At 39.3% G+C, this 18,965-nt stretch overlaps 1 protein-coding gene and 2 long non-coding RNA genes across 3 annotated transcripts; all 3 read right to left on the bottom strand.

Annotated features, from left to right (window-relative positions):
• Positions 1–160: 160 nt before the first annotated feature.
• LOC131311771 (uncharacterized) lies at positions 161–1,033 on the bottom strand. The gene is made up of 2 exons (XR_009195568.1): positions 812–1,033; positions 161–658 (listed from the first exon to the last, which is right to left on the bottom strand). It is a non-coding gene; the product is annotated as an uncharacterized LOC131311771 (long non-coding RNA).
• A 2,751-nt stretch (positions 1,034–3,784) lies between these two features.
• On the bottom strand, positions 3,785–10,097 carry LOC131311770 (uncharacterized). Its single transcript, XR_009195567.1, has 3 exons — positions 9,967–10,097; positions 7,393–7,539; positions 3,785–3,904 (listed from the first exon to the last, which is right to left on the bottom strand). It is a non-coding gene; the product is annotated as an uncharacterized LOC131311770 (long non-coding RNA).
• Positions 10,098–13,008: 2,911 nt separating this feature from the next.
• Positions 13,009–18,362, bottom strand: LOC131311728 (transcription factor bHLH30-like). The gene is made up of 2 exons (XM_058339290.1): positions 17,253–18,362; positions 13,009–13,901 (listed from the first exon to the last, which is right to left on the bottom strand). The coding sequence occupies exons 1-2, from the start codon at positions 17,787–17,789 to the stop codon at positions 13,428–13,430; spliced, it is 1,011 nt and encodes a 336-aa protein (XP_058195273.1). The 5' UTR covers positions 17,790–18,362; the 3' UTR covers positions 13,009–13,427.
• Between the last annotated feature and the right edge of the window lie 603 nt (positions 18,363–18,965).

Raw genomic sequence — 18,965 nt, 5'->3', positions numbered from 1 at the left:
ATGGCTAGATTTATGAGTTAGCTAGTGTTGGGAGTACTAAATGAGCGATTTCATGGAACTTTGTTTCCGCTCAAACTCCCTAAAACTGAACCTGCACCTAAGGCCGTACATTAGTTTGAATACTGTATCAGTTCAAAATTGGGATCTAAAGGAGAAAATGTTGCAAAATTAGTACACTTCAAATATGGGTAGAAATTAGTACACTTCAAATGTCTCCGTAATTGTAAAGCTATGTTGGTAGAAATTCATTCACAACTAAATTTTTTTCACTCCCATCATATATGGGTGCTCGGATGGTGACTTCAGTTACAAATTTCATTCAAACGTATTGTCAAACAATAGATAGGCAAAAAATAAAAGGAGAGAGAATTGCACCAGGTAGATGAGTTTCAATGATTCACAAGCCATACTTTCAAATTATGACACTACCTTGACAAATGTTAAAGATAACCTCATCCAAGTACGACTTTTACATCCATTTCTGTAGAAGGCTTGAAACTTGTGGAACAGGTAGTGGATTTGAAGAGACAAGCCCACCGACAATGTAATGTGCACTCCTCGTGTAAGACTCCAAATGGAAAGAAAGACCCAGCACCAATCATCCTCTCCACATCAAGCAATTTGAACACCGGAGATTCCATAGGACATGTTCTGTGCTCTGCTCAAACCACCAGTAGCAAAAATAGCCCATTAAAAAATTGACACTTATATTGTATAAAATTCAATATATATATCTACACTATAAATGGCCACACACACACACATAGAGAGAGAGAGAGAGAGAGAGAGAGAGCGAGAGAGAGAGAGAGACTAGCGGGGAAGATTCAAATCGCCACTTCAAAGACGAGGGTGGAGAAGAATGGCCTCGGGATCTAGTGCCGAAAGGGTGCTCACCCGATGTGATTCTGAGACGATTTAGGCGACTAGCATCAGATTTAGGGAGAGGAATGTTTTCGACGAGACCCATTCTGAAAACCTAGAAACTTTGGGAAAGTAGAACTTCTAAAATTTTAAAAGGAAAAATATGGATGGAAGCGCGTTTGGACGCTATAGAAAGGGTTCAAAACGCTATCAAATTGGGTTTCGAAAAAAATCATCCACTTTTTTAGCGTTTTTTCCAAAAGGTAGGACTGGATGCCTCACCTATCACAGCGTAATCCAAAGAACGCTATTTTCTTTTGCTATTGAAAGCACTATTTGTTGTAGTGGCAAGACTGCAGCAGGTTTATTGATTGCAGGATACCTGATGTGGCACATATAAACCGATTAGCATCATATTCAACTTTTTGTATCGTAAAAAATGTACCTTTGCCAACCTTTGGTAGCATGATGGAAGTGCATGTATAGGGTAAGAAATTAAACACGTCCGCATATCAAGAGAGTTGTTTAAACTTTAAACAAGCTACACATTAATTTAGTTCCAAGAAAAAAAATTGCAACGGATTCACCTCATCTGTACTCTTCATGTAGGGTAAATAGTGAATCTAATACATCGAAATTTTTTAATACTACAAACAGATAATGTTTAATAGGTCCCTTTTGTGACCAACATGATGAGATCCAAGCAGCTACTGAATTAGAGCTTTAATGATATTTTTGAAAGTCCTTACAAATGCTACAAACAAACAGCAAGTCAGTGAGTACAGTTGGGCTAAATCAGACAAGGGGAGTTCATCAACCTTAGTTTTTCCGAAGAAGTCAATAAGTAGAAGGACAAAAAATACGAAATACCAAAAAAGGAAACAAAAAAAAAAAAAAAAAACATAGGGCAGCAATAGAATTATCAATCGCCTGTTAACGAATGTCGACTCACGGATGGAACATAGTGGGTGGGAGCCAGATCATGGCCCATATAATTCTTTAGGTCCTCATCTGTACAACTGAGAAGCCTCGTGATATTCCCAAATTGGCCACTCGTATGGAAGCTGTGAATGAGTACCACAACTTGCCAATCAAAGTAAGGAGTACACTTTGTGGAACAAACGGTGTGGATTTTCGGATGCGGCTTCCCAGGTTCATCAGAGACCTGTTGTTGCAACTCATCCTCCTTGGATTTTCGGATCCCCCTTTCAATTAGAGCACCACCATGAATCTAATCAGTGATAGCCTGCGAGGCTACCCTTTTCGATCAAAGCATGTCCACCAATCTAGTCAAGAACAGCCCCAGTCGCACCACACTAAGCTAAAGAACCAGGCAAGTGAATCAAAGTATCATGGAATTTAATGTAGCTCTGCAACACGTAGCACAACATTTGAGCCCTGAATTGGGTAGAGAGGCTAGTAACTAGACCATACAGTTGAGCCCCAAAATGGGCAATCAGCCCAGTAACTAATCTGGGCATGAATCCAAGTATCGAGTAACACTACATCTAATGTTGTTGTTTGCAGCACCTAGGTTGAAACCTCAAATACTAACAGTACACTGGCCCAACAGTTCAGCAACAAATTGACAATAAAACAGATAACCTAACTAGCTCACGAGTTTGCCAAACCACAACCAGTTATTGTTCAAAACTAATAAGCACAAAACTTTCAGAATCATTGAAAACAAGATCCATGATCCATTACCTTCAGCCGCAGTCCCGGAATTCCGAGACTGTGTAGTGAATGGAATCCAGGAGTCCTTCAATGGTGGTTCGGCTAGACCCTCCCTGATCAGGCACCACCTCCTGCAGATCCAAACCACCGGCTACCTCTGCAGCGCCCAACCTTAACAGCCACACCGCACCCTACGGGCTCATGTAGGCGTGAATCAGCTGGTGGCCGTGAACAAACCCCTCACGACTCACTACCATCTTCGCCGTAGTCATCGCCAGGCAAGATGAGACCAGTTGAGACTCACCGCTCAGTCGATTAATCGGTGGAGATTGTGTGTTTACCGGCGGTAGGAACACCATAGTAGGTTGCCCAACGCCGGAGATGGAAGAACCCACCGCATGAATGTCTGGTAGCACCCGATTGAAGAACAAGTGAACCTATTCCACCAAATCTGGACAGAGCGGTGGATTTAATGGCCGCAGTCGCCGGACGAGAAGACCGGTTGAGACCCCCGATTAATCGATCAATCGTTGGAGGTTGTGGGTAATTTCTCTGGGGATTGATCAATCGATCAATCAATTGAGCGGTGAGTTTGCCGGTGGTAGGAACACCATAGGAGGTTGGCTGACGCCAGGGGTGCACTAATCGTGAAAACGAACGGGTGAAGCGGAATAGGAATTTGTAGATGACTGCCAAATGCAGTTTAAACAATATAGAGCAAGGATTACCTAGAGCAAGGATTCCCTCTATACGTGGTAGAAACGGGAACAATTTTTCTAGGGGAGTGCATTCTCTCTCTAGGTTTAGAGAGAAGCTCTCAACCCTTTTGCGCCTCTGATTTCAGATGAAAGAATTAAATTTTTCAGGAGGGGGTGTGCGATTTAGGGCTTCAAGTAAAGTAATTTTTTGGAATGCTATTATTTACTATGAACACTATAGTAATCTAGGCGCCAGTTTTTCTGCCGCTCCTCAAACACTGAACACTGTAATTGGTTTTCTTTCATAGCATTCTTAAAAGAACATTGTGAGATAATGCTATAAAAAGCCATCTTTGTTGTAGTGTCGTCTTCTTCTTCTTCTTCTCTTCTCTCTCGTAGTCGTAGGGCGACTGGTTTCGGGAAAAGCAGGAGCTTTTAAATTATTTTTTTAGGGGCTTTTTTTTTTTTGAAGGACGCCCCAAAATGACGTTGTTTTGGGGCGTGTAGTGGATGTTGTAGTGAGTGATGTAGTGTACATAGCATTTCTGTTTGTGGAGCTTGTACACATTCACATTTTGAGCGTACATACAAAGAGGAACCATTTGTGGAGCTTGTACACATTCACATTTTGAGCAAAAGACCCAGAGTGAGCAGTCCAGTCGAAATTGCTGAAAAATAAAAGGTTCAAGTATACGTAATATTAAAGGGCTTCTTCTTTTTTTTTTTTTGAACAACAAACAAAGTTTCATTAATCTTCAATTTGTTACAAGACTAATAGGAGCAAGGAAACGACGTCATGTTCAAAGAACAGTCTTCTACCGAATCCGAGATCCAAACCTACAATTGGCAAGAAACCAATCGAGGGCATCCAATTGGGACAAAGCCCGCCAAACCACCCTATATGAGTCTAAGAAACTCAGATCAATAGTACATCAAGACTTAAAAAAGGCCTAGATGCTCGAATCAAAAAATCAGCACTCGTCATCCAAAGCAACCGCCTCAATGGGAGAAGCACCCAAGCCACCACCGGAACCCAGGGAACCAGGCCCTATTGCTGCCCCATAATGGCAAAGACGCTTCCCCAAAAACAGACCGCCCTATAGCCGCTTCCGAGACCCGGGGAACCCGCCTCTATTGTTGCCCCAGAATCGCCACCACCGCCTCTGCCTCCTACCACCAACACCATCCAGTAGCCACCACCTTAAAAGAAAAAAAAAAGAAAAAACAAAGAACCCTTAACTCTAAACCCCTGCTAAGCCGAATCCGGCCTCCCTGCCTGTGAAATGGCAGCCCACAACCAGTCAACAAACAAGCAGTTGTGTGCCAAACCACCGACAACCACCAAACAACCTGAGCACAAATTGCTGGATCTTGACCGGAGAATGGACCACACCAACCAACAGCTGCAAGTGAGAACCCTAGCCATTAAACACGATCGGAAAACCTCAAGAAAAAGACCGGCGAGTGTAGACACCATATTCTGGACTGTCCAGATTAGTTTACTAATGGTCTTTGATTCCCCGATGATGAACAAGGTCAAGAACTCCTCGAGAATGTTAGTGTGTTTGAGCTTTGAGCATTCCAAACCTCATTCAAGCCCTTTCGAACTCCTTTTCAAACCCTTCAAGTCAGAACCAAATGGTCTCAAGAAAACCCTACTTGCATACGCTACTACACAACTGGCGTGCGCTGGTAAAACTGCCATGTGTCAATCATCAACTGTTGACTAGGTTGTTACTGGCGCACGCAGGTAGAGACGGGCGTATGCCGGTCAAAATCAGTCAAATCACCTTTATTCAACCACATGCACAAGACTTTTGGGCCACCCCAGTACGCTGTACAATCCTCTAATGATTGCAAACATGTAGGAATGTTCCCCCCTCTCTCCTACACCCTCCATCAAGCAAGTCCCATACATTAAATGCATGGAGACTCCTTCACTAACCCAATCAGCCCTAAACCAGCCCGGTTAGCACCCCCTCTTCTTTACTCATTGGCCTATATATACCTCCCTTACATTTATATGCAAGGGGTTACACTCATTAAGAGCAAAAAAAAAAAGTCTCCTTTTTTCCCTCTCTTCTATAGTTTATTGCTCTCTCTTCTTCCATCCATTGAAAGAGTAAGCAAGAGGCTTTTCCATACACCCTTCATAACCAAACACCCATCATCCAATCATCAAACCTCAAGTTCAAGGCTCAAACCCATCATCAAACTCACATAAAACAAAGGTATCCCACCTTTGCAAAGCTTTTTGTTCTGACCCCTAAGGGGGGCTGGTAGGATCAAGGCTGGTAATCAATACCAGCTCTGGCCCGAAAGCTGGCAAGGTTTCAAAGAATGTGTATAGCTAACACCGGCGCACGCCAGTGATATGAACTCGTACGCCAGTCATGGCTGTATGTGCAAGTACTGGCGTGGGGATCAGTGCTTAGCTATTTTCTACTTTTCTTTCTATTTCATCACCTTATTGCATGCTAAAAACCAGTTTACAGCCTTCTGTATCTAGAACTGTGTAGTCGTAGTATTCAATGCTTATTCCTATTTGCTTTGGAATGCCTCTGAGATCTTTCTGGTCATGTTCTAGTACCCAAAAGATGCAAAGCCAAGCACTGGACAAAAGGATCTAAGTGGCGTACGGTATCCTCGTACTGGCGTACGGTGGTAAAATCTAACCCAGTGGCTGGCCCTTGCATGGCAACTAGGCCTTGGCCTTTGTTTATTTCCCCACACTGTTTATGGGGTGTTCTATTTGTTTTATGGCTTTAAATTCATTTCATCTGTCTGTAACTGTATATATTATGCTCTATAAACTACGTTGTTTGTCCTGGGTATGTACTGATCCTTTCCAAAGCCCAAAGGGTTAAGAATAGGAATTGTGGGTTTAGGCCTACCGGCGCACGCCAGTCCTTGTGTGGTGTACGCAGGAATGATTTGCATGCAGTGGCTTGTCCAGTGCAGCCACTGCATGCTATCTTCTGTGTATGTCACTTCGGATCAGTGCATTCTAGATTGTTTAAAACTCCCACAGGTGCTTGTTCTCTTTCTATTCTATTTGTTTCAATAAATCATACATACCATTTTGTCATACTACAAACTTGTTACAGTTTTAATCCCCTTTAGCTGTTCCCCGCCCTAATTGGCTAAAAAATTATTAGTGAGAGAAAAATGCACATGTTTTACAAAAATACCTGAGTAGAGATCGATCTCCGGATTGGGCGAGAGGGGTGCCATAAAACCCTTCCCCTCTCGTAACCTGGCTCCCGAACCTCAAATATCGAAGGTGACGATGGTCCAGTCTACAAAGTCTTTTTCAATCAAAACGTAGCAAACGTTTCAAGTTTGGTTCCTTGGGTGCATACTGCAAAACCCAAGTAGCGACTCCGAATTGTAGCGTTTCGCCGCGCTTTCCAAAAAGGGCGCACACGATTTTCAGGAGCGTGTGCCCACAGTGAGCACCCATCGCCTGAAAAAGGAACCACCACCAGCCACCGCTCTTCACTTTGCCGTTGGGCCCAAGAACCGACCCAACCCAACAAAAGAGATCAATGGGAGGAGCCGGCAAGAAAGCAAAGACCAAGATCAGAGTGGAAGTGGAAACGGCACAAAGGGGATCCGGCAAAAATAGATGGCCGAGGGTAGGGGAAGAAGGGAGAAGAAGAGAAAAGGAAGACTAGAATGGCTAGGTCGCCCCCCTCCCGCCGCCCAAGAAGGGAGGGGGGAGAGGAAATGTTTCGCGGCGGCTAGGTTAAGAACTTTGAGAGAGAGAGAGAGAGACTCTACCTATATAATATTAAAAGGCTTCAATGCACATGAAAATTGCGGCCTTTGCGCAATCCTGCATCAGTAGGAGGCTTAAGGTTGTAAAGCATTGGCTTTCAAGTTAGTTACTCTTATGTATTCAACGCGAGCGAAGGGCATCACCACTCATCTGGCAACCGGCTGTATCATGTGAAATGTTCTCTATAGTTAAACTTTTCTTCACATGTTATTCAAACCATACCAAACCGAGCAGCATGTCTCAATCACTTGGGGTCGGCTGTATTTAAAAATTTACAAAGTCCTGGACAGGTGGCTGTGAATTACTATTCAAGATAGACTTCTTAAAATGTATTCATATATGACCAAGTTTTCTTGAATTGAATCAAATTCTTACCGAATCCACGAATCTGCGCAGTAGATTGTGAATCCCCTTAGTCTGGCAACTACAAAAAAGGAAGAAGATACGCTCAAACATGAGCACTCCATCTATTTCAAGACTGAGTACTTCGTTTTTGGTCAAGCTTCAAACTCTTTAGAACCCCTATGTCAAACAACAAAGGTAAAGGTTGGCAGCACTAAATCAGATGGGCAATGCTACTCTGAACTGATGGCATTCCTTTAGCAGTTTCTTTTGCCTGTTATAAAGTAATCTAACATTTAAAGTGGATGTACAGAGCGCACTGGACAATGAAACTTGGATTACTAGTTCACAGTGAAGTGAGCCACTTGAAAACTAACCAGATGCCACAATTGCACACGTAAAATATTCATGAATCTATCAAAAAGAAGCTATTACTTTTCTTAGGCCTTCGTTTTCTTGATGGATGAACTTTGTGATCCCATTTCTGAGTAATTGAACCCAAGTAGAAACCAACAAACAGTTGATAAATAGCTAATATGAACTGACAAACAAGAACTTTTGTTTACCTGCTCATCAAAGATCAGACTACAGCATTTCATCAGTCTCAGGTGTGGAAATAATGTACCTGGTCAGTAAGAATCAATCAAGAATACGTGGATGAAGCATCTAACAAATCTTTGATACACTTAATGGATTTTTCAATTATCTTCTTCCGTTTCTTTATTTCTTTTTTTACCTGTCTTTGAAATCGTTATAGGAGCCTATATTGTTAACAGATATCCTATCTAGCACAAAAAGTTCTAAAAATATCTATTGCCAAGCACAAAGAGGAAATAAAAATATTAAGGTACCCAAACAAAATCCACACGATTAACCTTTGATCTTAAAGAAAGTAGACCTAATAATGAGACAAATTATGAAAACTTATTTATGGCCAAGATTACCAGCCTGAATATATCATTTCTGAACTTATTATTGGGATCCCTACCACACACACACAAACCCCCCCACCCCGTTTAAATAGACATTTATTAAAACAAGCCAAAACTTAACAATCTACAGGAACACATACCAGGTGAAGCAACTCACGGGAGCAACTATGCAGAAAAACAGGAAACTGAAAAAAGAAGGAAATCACATTGGAGGGTAACCTTATATAGAGCTGGACAGCAGCGAGGAAACCAAACAGGATTTGACTATCATTTATGCAAGCTTTTAGAATTCAACTTTGGGTATTAGATTCATCTGATACCAAACTAAAGTTTATACCTTAGGATTGGTGTGAAAGTTGAAACAACAATTTTTTGGTTGGGACCTTCACTAACCAGGCCATTTTTCCGGGCATATGCCTGGCAAACTTTTTTGGGTAGGCCATATTCGTACTTTTCAAACTTTTTTCGATAGGTTCATACCCGTACCCTAACATTTATTCCTTTGTATACAGGTGCCTATACCCGTACCCTAACATTTATTCCTTTTTATACAGGTGCCTATGAATTTCGAGATGATACCATTTTGTGCAAATAATAAAGGCATGGCACTTTGCAAGACGAAAAAACCCACTAAGGCTCACTCTAAAGGGCAATTGGCCACTGCTCCTACAACATCCAATATCCCCCATGAAACCCTCAGATTTGAGATGTAGTAGCCACTAACTCTCCCATTTGTTCGCTCAGGCCATCATGAAGGGGTTGAGCACTAGAGTCAAACCTGCAAATAGAGGCCTTTCTCTAGTGGCCAGAGTCACTCAAACCTAGAGCAATATTTCAGGACCTTGCACACAGATGGTCTCCGAGTCCACATGGTTATGCATGAGGACAACGGTAATAGCGTAAGTCACAACCATTGGGGCACATCCACGTGTGCAGACTCCAGAGATTGACAATTAAGATAATTGACCCTATTTACATACTCAAGATCTCCTGTGCAAAATACTGATCCTGACCAATGTCATTACCATCAGGCAATGATCATGGCCCTCATACACACAAGATTTCCTGTGCAACCTTTCGATGGGGAGCGAGGTCATTACAAATACAGCGAACGAATTTGTACCATTCCAAATAACGCCAGAAAATCACATGCCTATTTGCAAGTTCATGGACATGTTTAACCGCGATTCTGCGTATAGTAAAAAGTTCACCTATTAGTATAGTCCGAATGTTAATCAACCATTCCAATTAGACCTAAAGAGACAATTCGACAAACTGCATGTCAAGGAAATATTCAGTAACAGACAAAGGTATTGAAATCATAGCACTAATTAGGTCCCGGTGATCAAAAAAAAAAAACTTCAAAATTCACGGAAATATTTAGTAATTCGGTAAAAGCCATGGCCATCACAAAACTCTACGGCGAAAACTTTCAATCTACGTAAAATACTGCGAGCAAATGTTAAATTTAACAACTTACTAGAAAGACCAATAAAATTCTAAGCATTAAAATGAAAGTATGTTTTTTGGCAAAATTTCAATGCAATCCCTAAATTGAATTTACTTTCTTTTATATTTTGGCTGCAAACAGAGGTTTAACAGTACATACTTTAAGAGCAGGCACGTAAATTTCACATTGGACAGATAATGAAAAAGCTTTAACATCCACACGAACCTCTGAGATTACGGTATGATGCGAATTGATCTCGTGAATGAGAAGAGAAATCCGTGTTCGACCAGATCATCACTCGCTAGCAAAACCACCACTCTCTCTCTCTCTCTCTCTCTCTCTCTCTCTCTCTCTCTCGGTCTAGTCCAATTTGGGCTCTGTTCAGTCCGGTCCAGTCAAGTTTGGGCTGGGTCCAGAAATTCAAAGAAATGAACGGTTTATTTGGGCCTGGTATAGCCCCACAAGGTCAATACAAAGACCACCTCTGTCCCTTCATAATAATTCGAAAAATAAGAGCAAAATTCAACCAAAAGCATAAAGGAGAACACTTAGAATGAAAATAAGCCCAGATGTTAAATCTTGTTTTTGCTCGTTTTGTTTCCTTTTTCTAAATTTGTTTTCAAATAAATCGAGATGGTTGCCAAAAGTGTGCAACCAAAGAGTAACAAAAAAAAGTCAACAATTAAGTGTTGTTTTCGTTCCTTTTTCATAATAAATCTCCCTTGATTGCAGAGATTGCCAAGCATAATTGAGTGATTTGAGTCATATATAAAGATGATAAATACTAGCTATAAAAAAAAAAAAACAAAAGTAAAGCATTTGGATAACAAATACTTACTAGAAGAGGCAAAACCTTCTATTTAAACCCACTCGTCACGAAATCTTTTATTTTGTACTTGCAATTACTGATAAGAAAATTAAAAATAATAAATGGAAACGCATAGTTCACAGATATAAGAAATGATGGCAAGCTAAAATAGTAAGAAAGCAACAAAATGGTAACCGTAGATACGTTAACCATCAATTGGCTCACATGTGTCGTCACTAGGCCCATAGCCCTTCCAACGAACCTATAAAGTATTGATGGAAACAAAATGAAAACAACCATGAAGAAGAACGGGAATAAAAGAACATGCTACGCCAGTCCAATTAGCGCATTTCATATGCATAGTTTAAAGTTGCCTAATTAATTTTTTAAACTATTGCTACAAAATAAATGCCATAGATCAACCTTTACATCCACCAACACAAAGTTACTTCCAGTGTACAAATAAACAAATAGCTTTTCAAAATACATATAAAGACAACTACAACAGTGAAAGGAGAGAGCTAACAAGCATTGGCATGACAAAGCTCAAATACAGTGATATTAAAAGGGCTGAAACTGTGCCCCTATGAAACTCTTGATGTATTTTTTTTCAAATTGAGTAAAATAAGTACTATATATAGCCAACACCCAACAATGCTTAGCGTACATTTGAACCGAACATTAACGTACAACCATAAGACTACTGTTCTGTTTGCACACAAAATATGTACAAACCCCTTACAAAATATGAATGTGTGCATAATTCCAGACAATGCAATGAATCTAGCAATAAAAGCTTCTTTCTCATGATGACTTGCCATTTATTTATGTACGAATGTTGGCGATGTGTTCAGAAGAGTGTTCGAACTATTAAAAAATAGATAAAGATCTCGGTCATCTAGTATGGTCTTTCACTTTTAATTTTGCAGTCAAAATCGTGTTCTATCAAGGTATAACTAAAAGTCCCTGTCTTTTAATCACATGATAGAATCGTGATTAAAATTCATAAAAATCGTAACTAAAAAAGTGAAAACCGTGATTAAAAACGACAAAACTATGACCTTTAAAAGCTTAACATCTTAGTTTTATTGTAAAACCGTGGTTGTTTAGAAAGAAATAATCTCAATTTTTGGAAAATCGAGGTTTTATTGTAAAACCGTGGTTGTTCAAAGAGAAATAATCTCAATTTTTGGAAAACCTTTATTCAATCATACTCTCAAAGTGAGATCTTCTTAATTCTTGGACCGTGATCTTTATGTCATTTTGTAATAGTTTTGACACCGGTATTTTGCTTCTGGCATAGTGTTGGTTGTGTCGCTACGCCTCTACGAAAAAGGTCTATCTAATCCAAACTCCCTCAAGATTAGAAAAGATGTTCGTAAAATCAAAATTAATAAACCTCAATATCCTAACTCCTAAGTGTACCATAAAATGTTGAAATGACATAGGGCGTTGTCCACCAGTTTTAGACCGGCCAGGTCTGCGGCTGATAAACTAGTAGATAGAAAGAAAAACATGTGCACCACGTAGGATCAAAAGAAGAAGGAGATCTTTAACCCATCCGAAAGTGTCATGCAATTAAGTATCTCTCTCGTCTCGTATTGCAATTTTAGTCGTAGAATATATACTCCAACATCCAAGTGTTTCGATTACTACTATTTTTTTGTTTGCCATGCAAATTCAGTTGATCGGTTCTTAATTTTGGTGTTAAATCCCCACCACAGATACATATGCACAATAATTACAATAAGGAAGAAGGCTAGGTAGGGATTGTTCGGTTGGAGCAATGAATAACCTGTCAAGTAAGTAGTACAACGTACGTACCCAAATTAGAAAAAAGGAAAAGAGGAAACCAAGAAGAAGAAGGGGTGAAAATTCTGTTAGTGTGTTAAAAGACACAATGACGCCACCACGTACCTACACCTCTCTCTCTCTCTCTCTCTCTCTCTTCATTATCAACCTGCATGCTTGCTTTACCCAGGTTTTTTCTTTCTCCCCCCCATGACTTTTGTCTCACTGAATACTGGATCAGGTGGAGGCAGTGATCATGGTGGTGAAAACGAATTTAATTCTCTTTTGTTTTCTCCAATCACAGCATTAACCTTGGGGATTCAGGTGTGGAATATGAGAGAGATGTACATGCAGTTGTAAGTACTAGAATTAAAACAACCCCCACCCCCCGAACTCTTATGTCTGCGTCCAAACGGAGCAATTAAAGGAAGCAATCAAAAGTCCAACGTTTTCCATGTTTAGGACTTGATCTTAGGTTTCTCTCCTCACGAAAAAGATTTTTGCCCCGTTTTTTAACCCACTGTAACTTGGAACTAAAAGTACACACACACACACACTCTCTCTCTCTCTCTCTCTCTCTCATCGGAAGCATTGACGGCAAACCAAAGCACAAGAAACCTGGAACAGACTTCACGTTTCTGTTAGGAATTTAACATAAAATGATCGAGAGTCAAGTCCTTCCTATGATAATATTTTCATAATAAGACCAGAACAAAAAGTCAAAAGTCAAGTCAAGTGGGATGAGGTGATTCTCCATTTGCAAGACAAATATTGTCCAAAATAGACATGCCCACTTGCCCAGTACACGAGAAGTCATGTTGTAACTTCATTTAATAGAGAAGTTACAGTTACACCCCTTAAACTTCAAACTTAACTGTTAAACCCCCTCCATATTGTATTTTCCACGAGTAATGAAAAAACATACTACTATTACAGAACCATGCACACACCACCATATCCCAGTCTGTAGATATAAAATAGACCACACCACACGCATAAAACACACCACAAAAAATAAAACAAATAAAAATAAAAAAAAAAAGAAGAAGAAGAAGATAATTAAGGTAGAGAAATGATCACAGGAAATTCAAAGAGACCTGTGTTCAATGATATTCACATTAGTCCTTTGCCTCTTAACACTCCCAGAAGGAGAATCATCCCCATTTGTTTTCTCCATCACAGCTTTAAGTGCTTCTTGAATTTCGCTTATCGAGTATTGTTGTTGCTGTTGTTGATGATTGTCCCCACTGTTGGATTCTTCTTCTTCTTCCCCAGTAATGAAAAGCACATTCCTCACGCGCCCGCCGAGCGTCGTGATCTCGGCTTTAAGTGTTCTAAGCCTCAGGGCTTTTAGTGTTTTTATTAGGTCAGGCAGGAGATCAGACCTGTCTTCACAACACAGTGATGCTTTGATCACAAACCTTCCGTCCTCGTCAGAGGTGTCGACAGTTAGCTCGTCGCACTCGGTGGGGACAGGACTCGTCTCGGCAATGAGGGAGGTTTGGCGTTTCAGCTCCTTCACGTGTTGGATCACTTCTGCTAGCAATGAAGCTTTGTCGGTCTGATTCACAAGCATAACAAACTCATAACACAATCATAAATGGAAACCAAGTTTTATTCACATATGAATTCAACTAAATCTCAGACATACAGCAAGCTCAATGATGTTTTTTTTTTTTTTTTTTTTTTTTTTTGGGGTGATCAAATTAGGTGCTGTATATTCTAAGTATTAGTAATTCTCAAATGCTCTATTTAGTATGTTCTATGGTGACGACAACATTTTTTTTTTAGGTCAAGTTTTGCATTTGAGTAAAATGTTCTATGTAACAGTATTTTCCTGAATAATGCTCATACATAAGTTGATGTAGCCGTGTGTAGTACTATTTCCATATCAAATGCAAATGAGGACATTCACCATTATGGCTTTTAATGTCATCTATCAAAAAGCTTTGTAATTAGAAAGAGTATGTTGCACATATCAAATAGATTGATTTGACTTATTCAGCAATATATTTAAATAAATTAAAAAGGTCGATCAGGATCATCTTCAGGGTCTGAACGGTCTTTTTGAGGCAAATGTGGATCCTTTGAAGGCCTACTTCAACTATCAAGACTTTCCATTTATAGATTCTTTAAAATAATTAACCTTGTCAAAAATCACATTTATCTGATATCGCAATAGGCCCGATTCTTTGAAGTAATTAACCTTGCCAAAAATATATCACGTTTATCTGATATCGCAATAGGCCCAAAAAGGACCCCATTTGCCTTGTCAAGTATCTAAAAGGCATTGGACAGAATGGGGTTTAAAATTAAAACACCCATTGTTGCAAGCTTGCAGCTAGCTCTTGGTTTCAAAATGCATGGTACTGCCACATTCATCCAATGAATTATTTTATGTAAGATGTTAGCAAAGATTGATTTTCAACAAGGGCAATGGCAAAGGAACACAGTTTAACCGGAAAGTCAAAATAGCACGTCGTGGGAAATCTCAGTTTTGTCAACCAGAGCAATATGTTCATCAAGAGATATAGCTTAAAATTCGGTATATATATCCAGTAATAGTTCCAATGTTCAAGTACCTTTTGCCGAGCAAAAAAAAATGTTCAAGTTATACAAGGAGTAAAATAAAAACGAAGCTAATTAGTAGTACTATTTTATCAAGATTGAAAACCCTAAATTAACATTTAGACTACATAATCCCATGCATGGGGTTGGTTGAGGGAAACATAACAACAAATAAGTGACTTATCTCTCCAAGTTTGCAAGTTCAACTCCACTATCAGTTGCGAGCACGCAGCAGCACCAGCCATTGTTTTATCTAGGTTTTTTGACTTTTACGTGTTTGGGTTTTGACCTTTTAGGCGGGTTTCGGCCCAATGAGTGTCCTTGTTTTAGCTTCTTGCCAAATGTAGGATTTAGGTCTCGAATTGGGTAGATGAATGCTATTTGAGTATGATGTCATTTCCTCACTCATATTAGTCTTGTAACAATTTCAATATTAATAAAAAAAATTGTTGTTAAAAAAAAAAGGATTCAAACGAACCCTCTCGGTTCAAAAAAATACACTATAATTTTATACCTTTTTTGCATATAATGTCTGCGTTGAATTGTTCGTATAAGTCTCAAATAATGAAAATTCACTTAAATTTATAAGTAACCAAATCATATAGCTCAATAAAAATAAATAAATTATGCCCAATAAGTTTTCAACCAAAATAATTATCTATTCTATATAATGTATTGTATGCAGAACATTAATTTCTATGCTTTTTTGTCACTCCTGAGCTAAATCTCAACTATCGCCATTGCTACAACTGTCATGAGTCACTTGAGATTTGCCCAGTTATTAACTTCAAAGTTCCTGAATTAGACACGGTATGCATAAACTAATCCTGATACCCTATTATGAAAAGAAAAAAAGAAGCATTGAGACAAATATATAGGTCTATAATAAGGAGAATATTCTGTTGCTGTGTGAAAAGAAGAGAAGGGATATTTATAGATCAAAAGTTGGTGTTTTTTAATGGGATAGTTTTGTAGGCATGGGGGATATACATAGAGAGGTAGCTTACTGACAAGAATGCTTTGTTTGTCTCTTCCCTTTATTTTTCTTTTTACAGATTTTTGAGGTGCAAAAATCCGGCAAGAATTTTCCATGGGGAAGCTTTTCAACTGCTGCTTGGTTTCTCTTTATCTTGTCAAAGAGGCGACATTTACGCTTCTCTCTTGATCGCCTTTTTTTCCCCCGTTTTCCCCCTTTTTCTCCTCGGAACTACCACAAACCTCAGAATATGTATCGAACCACATAAAAAGAAACCAAACTGGTATATCCAAATTAACATTAGAAAGTGAACCGACCATGTAGATTGAAAAGCCCACTGCACATTTAGATTTCTGTTGATCAATTGTTTTTTTTTTTTTTTTTTTATCGGTTAAAAGATTTTATTTATCTTTGAAGATGGAATTTACAAAGATAAAAGAAGAGTAAGGATACAGTACAACATGATAAAGTGAGACAAAGCATCCCAACCAAGTTGACACCTTCGTTCCCGACAATCATATGCCACACAAGACTTTAAAAACAAAAACACGGTTGGCATCTGCGAACCATGGACAACATAAACAAACCAACTTAAAAACTTTAAGACTTTAAATTTTTAGTGAGCGCGCGACATAATTTTTATTGTTTACATTGTCAGGTGCTATAATTAATTTTAATTACCAAGTACACGATAAGGTTTCGTCCCTGCAAGATCTATTATATGTTCTCAGACCGTATTAGATGACTAACAACAAACTAGTGTAAGAGTTTAAACTGTTCGGTTGTTCCATGGAAATTTAGAATGTAAGTTTGTATGCACAGCCTGAACAATTTTATAACTAGGAATGTTAACACAAATAAATTAAGTTTCCAAACCCAAAACTTACTGTGAAGTACTATATGTGTTTATGCAAGTTCAAATAAAAATATAGCTTAACAGCTCATGATCTACTCAACAAACAAACCGCGGTTTGAGATCTCGTCTCGAATCTTATAAAGAATCTAAGTTCGAACATATTTTTAAAACTCATTATCCGACTCGCGACTCAACTCCTTCACTCACAACCCTACGACATATACTGATCGATATTCTTGTGGATGAATAATTCACATGCAATAGGATGAATCCAATATAAACAAAACTTCAATATTTTTGCAGCAATACATATGCTCAGTGTTTTTGAATAATTCACATGCAATATCATGTATCCTATAGTCCTTTTATTTCAAAAAAAAATTCCAACACCCATTTGTTTTTGAAGAACTATTCAAAAATATCGCGACCTCATCAAAAGAATTGAATAATTTTTCTTATGAGTAAAATTTAATCCACATAATTATGCAATACGTTCGTTTCCTACAACTTACTTTCGTGGTGCTTGGAAGCAAGCTGCGCAGCTTAGCAAGGTGATTATTGATCCTCTCTCTACGCCGCCGCTCGGCTTCGCTATGGCTCTTAGAAGCCGCAAGGGCCTTAGCATCCATGATTTCCTGAGCGGTCATCTTACCCAGCTCGGCCTGAAGCCCGAACGGAGCCGAGCCGGGGTGCTGAACCACGTGGCCGAGCGACTCTGATATCAGACCGTCGTACGAGAACTGGAGAGGCGGTTGAGACGATCTCCTGTTGTTGAACAGCAAACCCCCGTAGGGCTGAGGAGGGAGGAGGAACGGGTCGGGTTCGCGGGCCGGGTTGAAGGAGTGGACCGGAGGGAGGGTCCATGGTAGGAACGGGTAGAGATCACCTATGTACGCATCACTTGCAGTGTTTTGCTGCTGCTGCTGCTGCTGTTGTTGTTGTTGTTGCATGTGTTGTTGTTGGACTAGGAATTGTTCTTGGTAATTTTGTTGGTTGTGGATGTTTTGAGAGTAGTCCCCTTGTTCTTCTTCCTGTTTTCCACACATCATCTCTATGCACCCCAAAATTCACTTTCCCTTCCCTCTCTCTCTCTCTCTCTCTCTCTCTGTAGGTCACTTAGCTAATCGCCTAGGGGAAAACAACCCTAAATTGATGAACAACTCAATAAAATAGTTGTCGATGTGATGGTGTGAGGGCTTGAAAAATTCCTGGAGCCGATACTGCGTTTGTATCGGGATATACCAAAAGGGACTGGGATTCAAGGGCTTTCGGGTTGAGTCCTAAATCATCTCATGTTTGTTTCACGAAAAGGGGGGAACATATATGAAGAGAAAAGGGTGAAAGGAGTTGGGCTAATAATTCTTCTTCTTCCTCTGCTCGATCTGCTGCCAAGGAGATAAAAGGAAGGAAGGAAGGAAGGAGGAATGAAAGTGAATAAAGACAGACCTCTTTTGGTTTTGATTTAGGATGGAAGAGAGTGTTTGCTCTTTGCCTTCCACTTATCGAACTACTAGTTAGCTTCCCTTTTCTCTATCTTGTGAAAGTGTTGGGTAGTAGTAGTATATCTTTTTGTTTTCTCTTGGGGACCTTAATATATAGGAGTAGTGGTGAAGCTTCAACACAGCACTTCTCCCACCCCACCCCACCCCACCCCACCCCCCGTAATATATTAATATATATAGGGTGTTTTAAGTACTGTTTGGCTCACCTTTGTTTGGGTCAACTTTCCTTTCTTCTTACGGCATTCTTTTTGACCATTAATTTCTACAGGAATAATTCCGCAGACATACAAATATATTACCACATTCGTCAAAAGAGAGTACTGGATGGGCTGATACAATTGTTTTGGTAATTGATCCCGTTAAAATAGAAAATGGAATTATTCTAACATTCGTCTCAAAGATATAAGATAGTAATAGGTAAATGTGTATTGATATCCAAAAAAGTGTATTGATATTTGTAAAAGGGTCTTCATATCTGTGAAATATGCATTGATATTCAAACTTGATTGAAATTATGTGTATATTATCTTGCACCTAATGGGTGGAGGTTAGCAAAACCGTAGAAAATGTCACAATAATACACTTTCATTTGAGCTTGTACCATATAATATACACTAATAATGTTATGAATTTTTATATAGATACTATAGGATTTCATTAAATAGTCATTTGTCTAATAATGTTATGAAATTATGTTCAATTTTTAAATTTAGTTCATCCTTG

This window comes from Rhododendron vialii, chromosome 12a (assembly GCF_030253575.1).
Source record: "Rhododendron vialii isolate Sample 1 chromosome 12a, ASM3025357v1".
NCBI lineage: Eukaryota > Viridiplantae > Streptophyta > Magnoliopsida > Ericales > Ericaceae > Rhododendron > Rhododendron vialii.
This window is presented reverse-complemented; position numbering and strand designations above follow the sequence as displayed.

Bases quoted from the DNA above. Each gene is read 5' to 3' on its own strand.
- LOC131311728 (XM_058339290.1), bottom strand. From the start codon at position 17,789: ATGATGTGTGGAAAACAGGAAGAAGAACAAGGGGACTACTCTCAAAAC. The intron at 13,902-17,252 runs GTAAGTTGTAGG...CTTGTGAATCAG, and splicing joins TGCTTCCAAGCACCACGAAA to ACCGACAAAGCTTCATTGCT.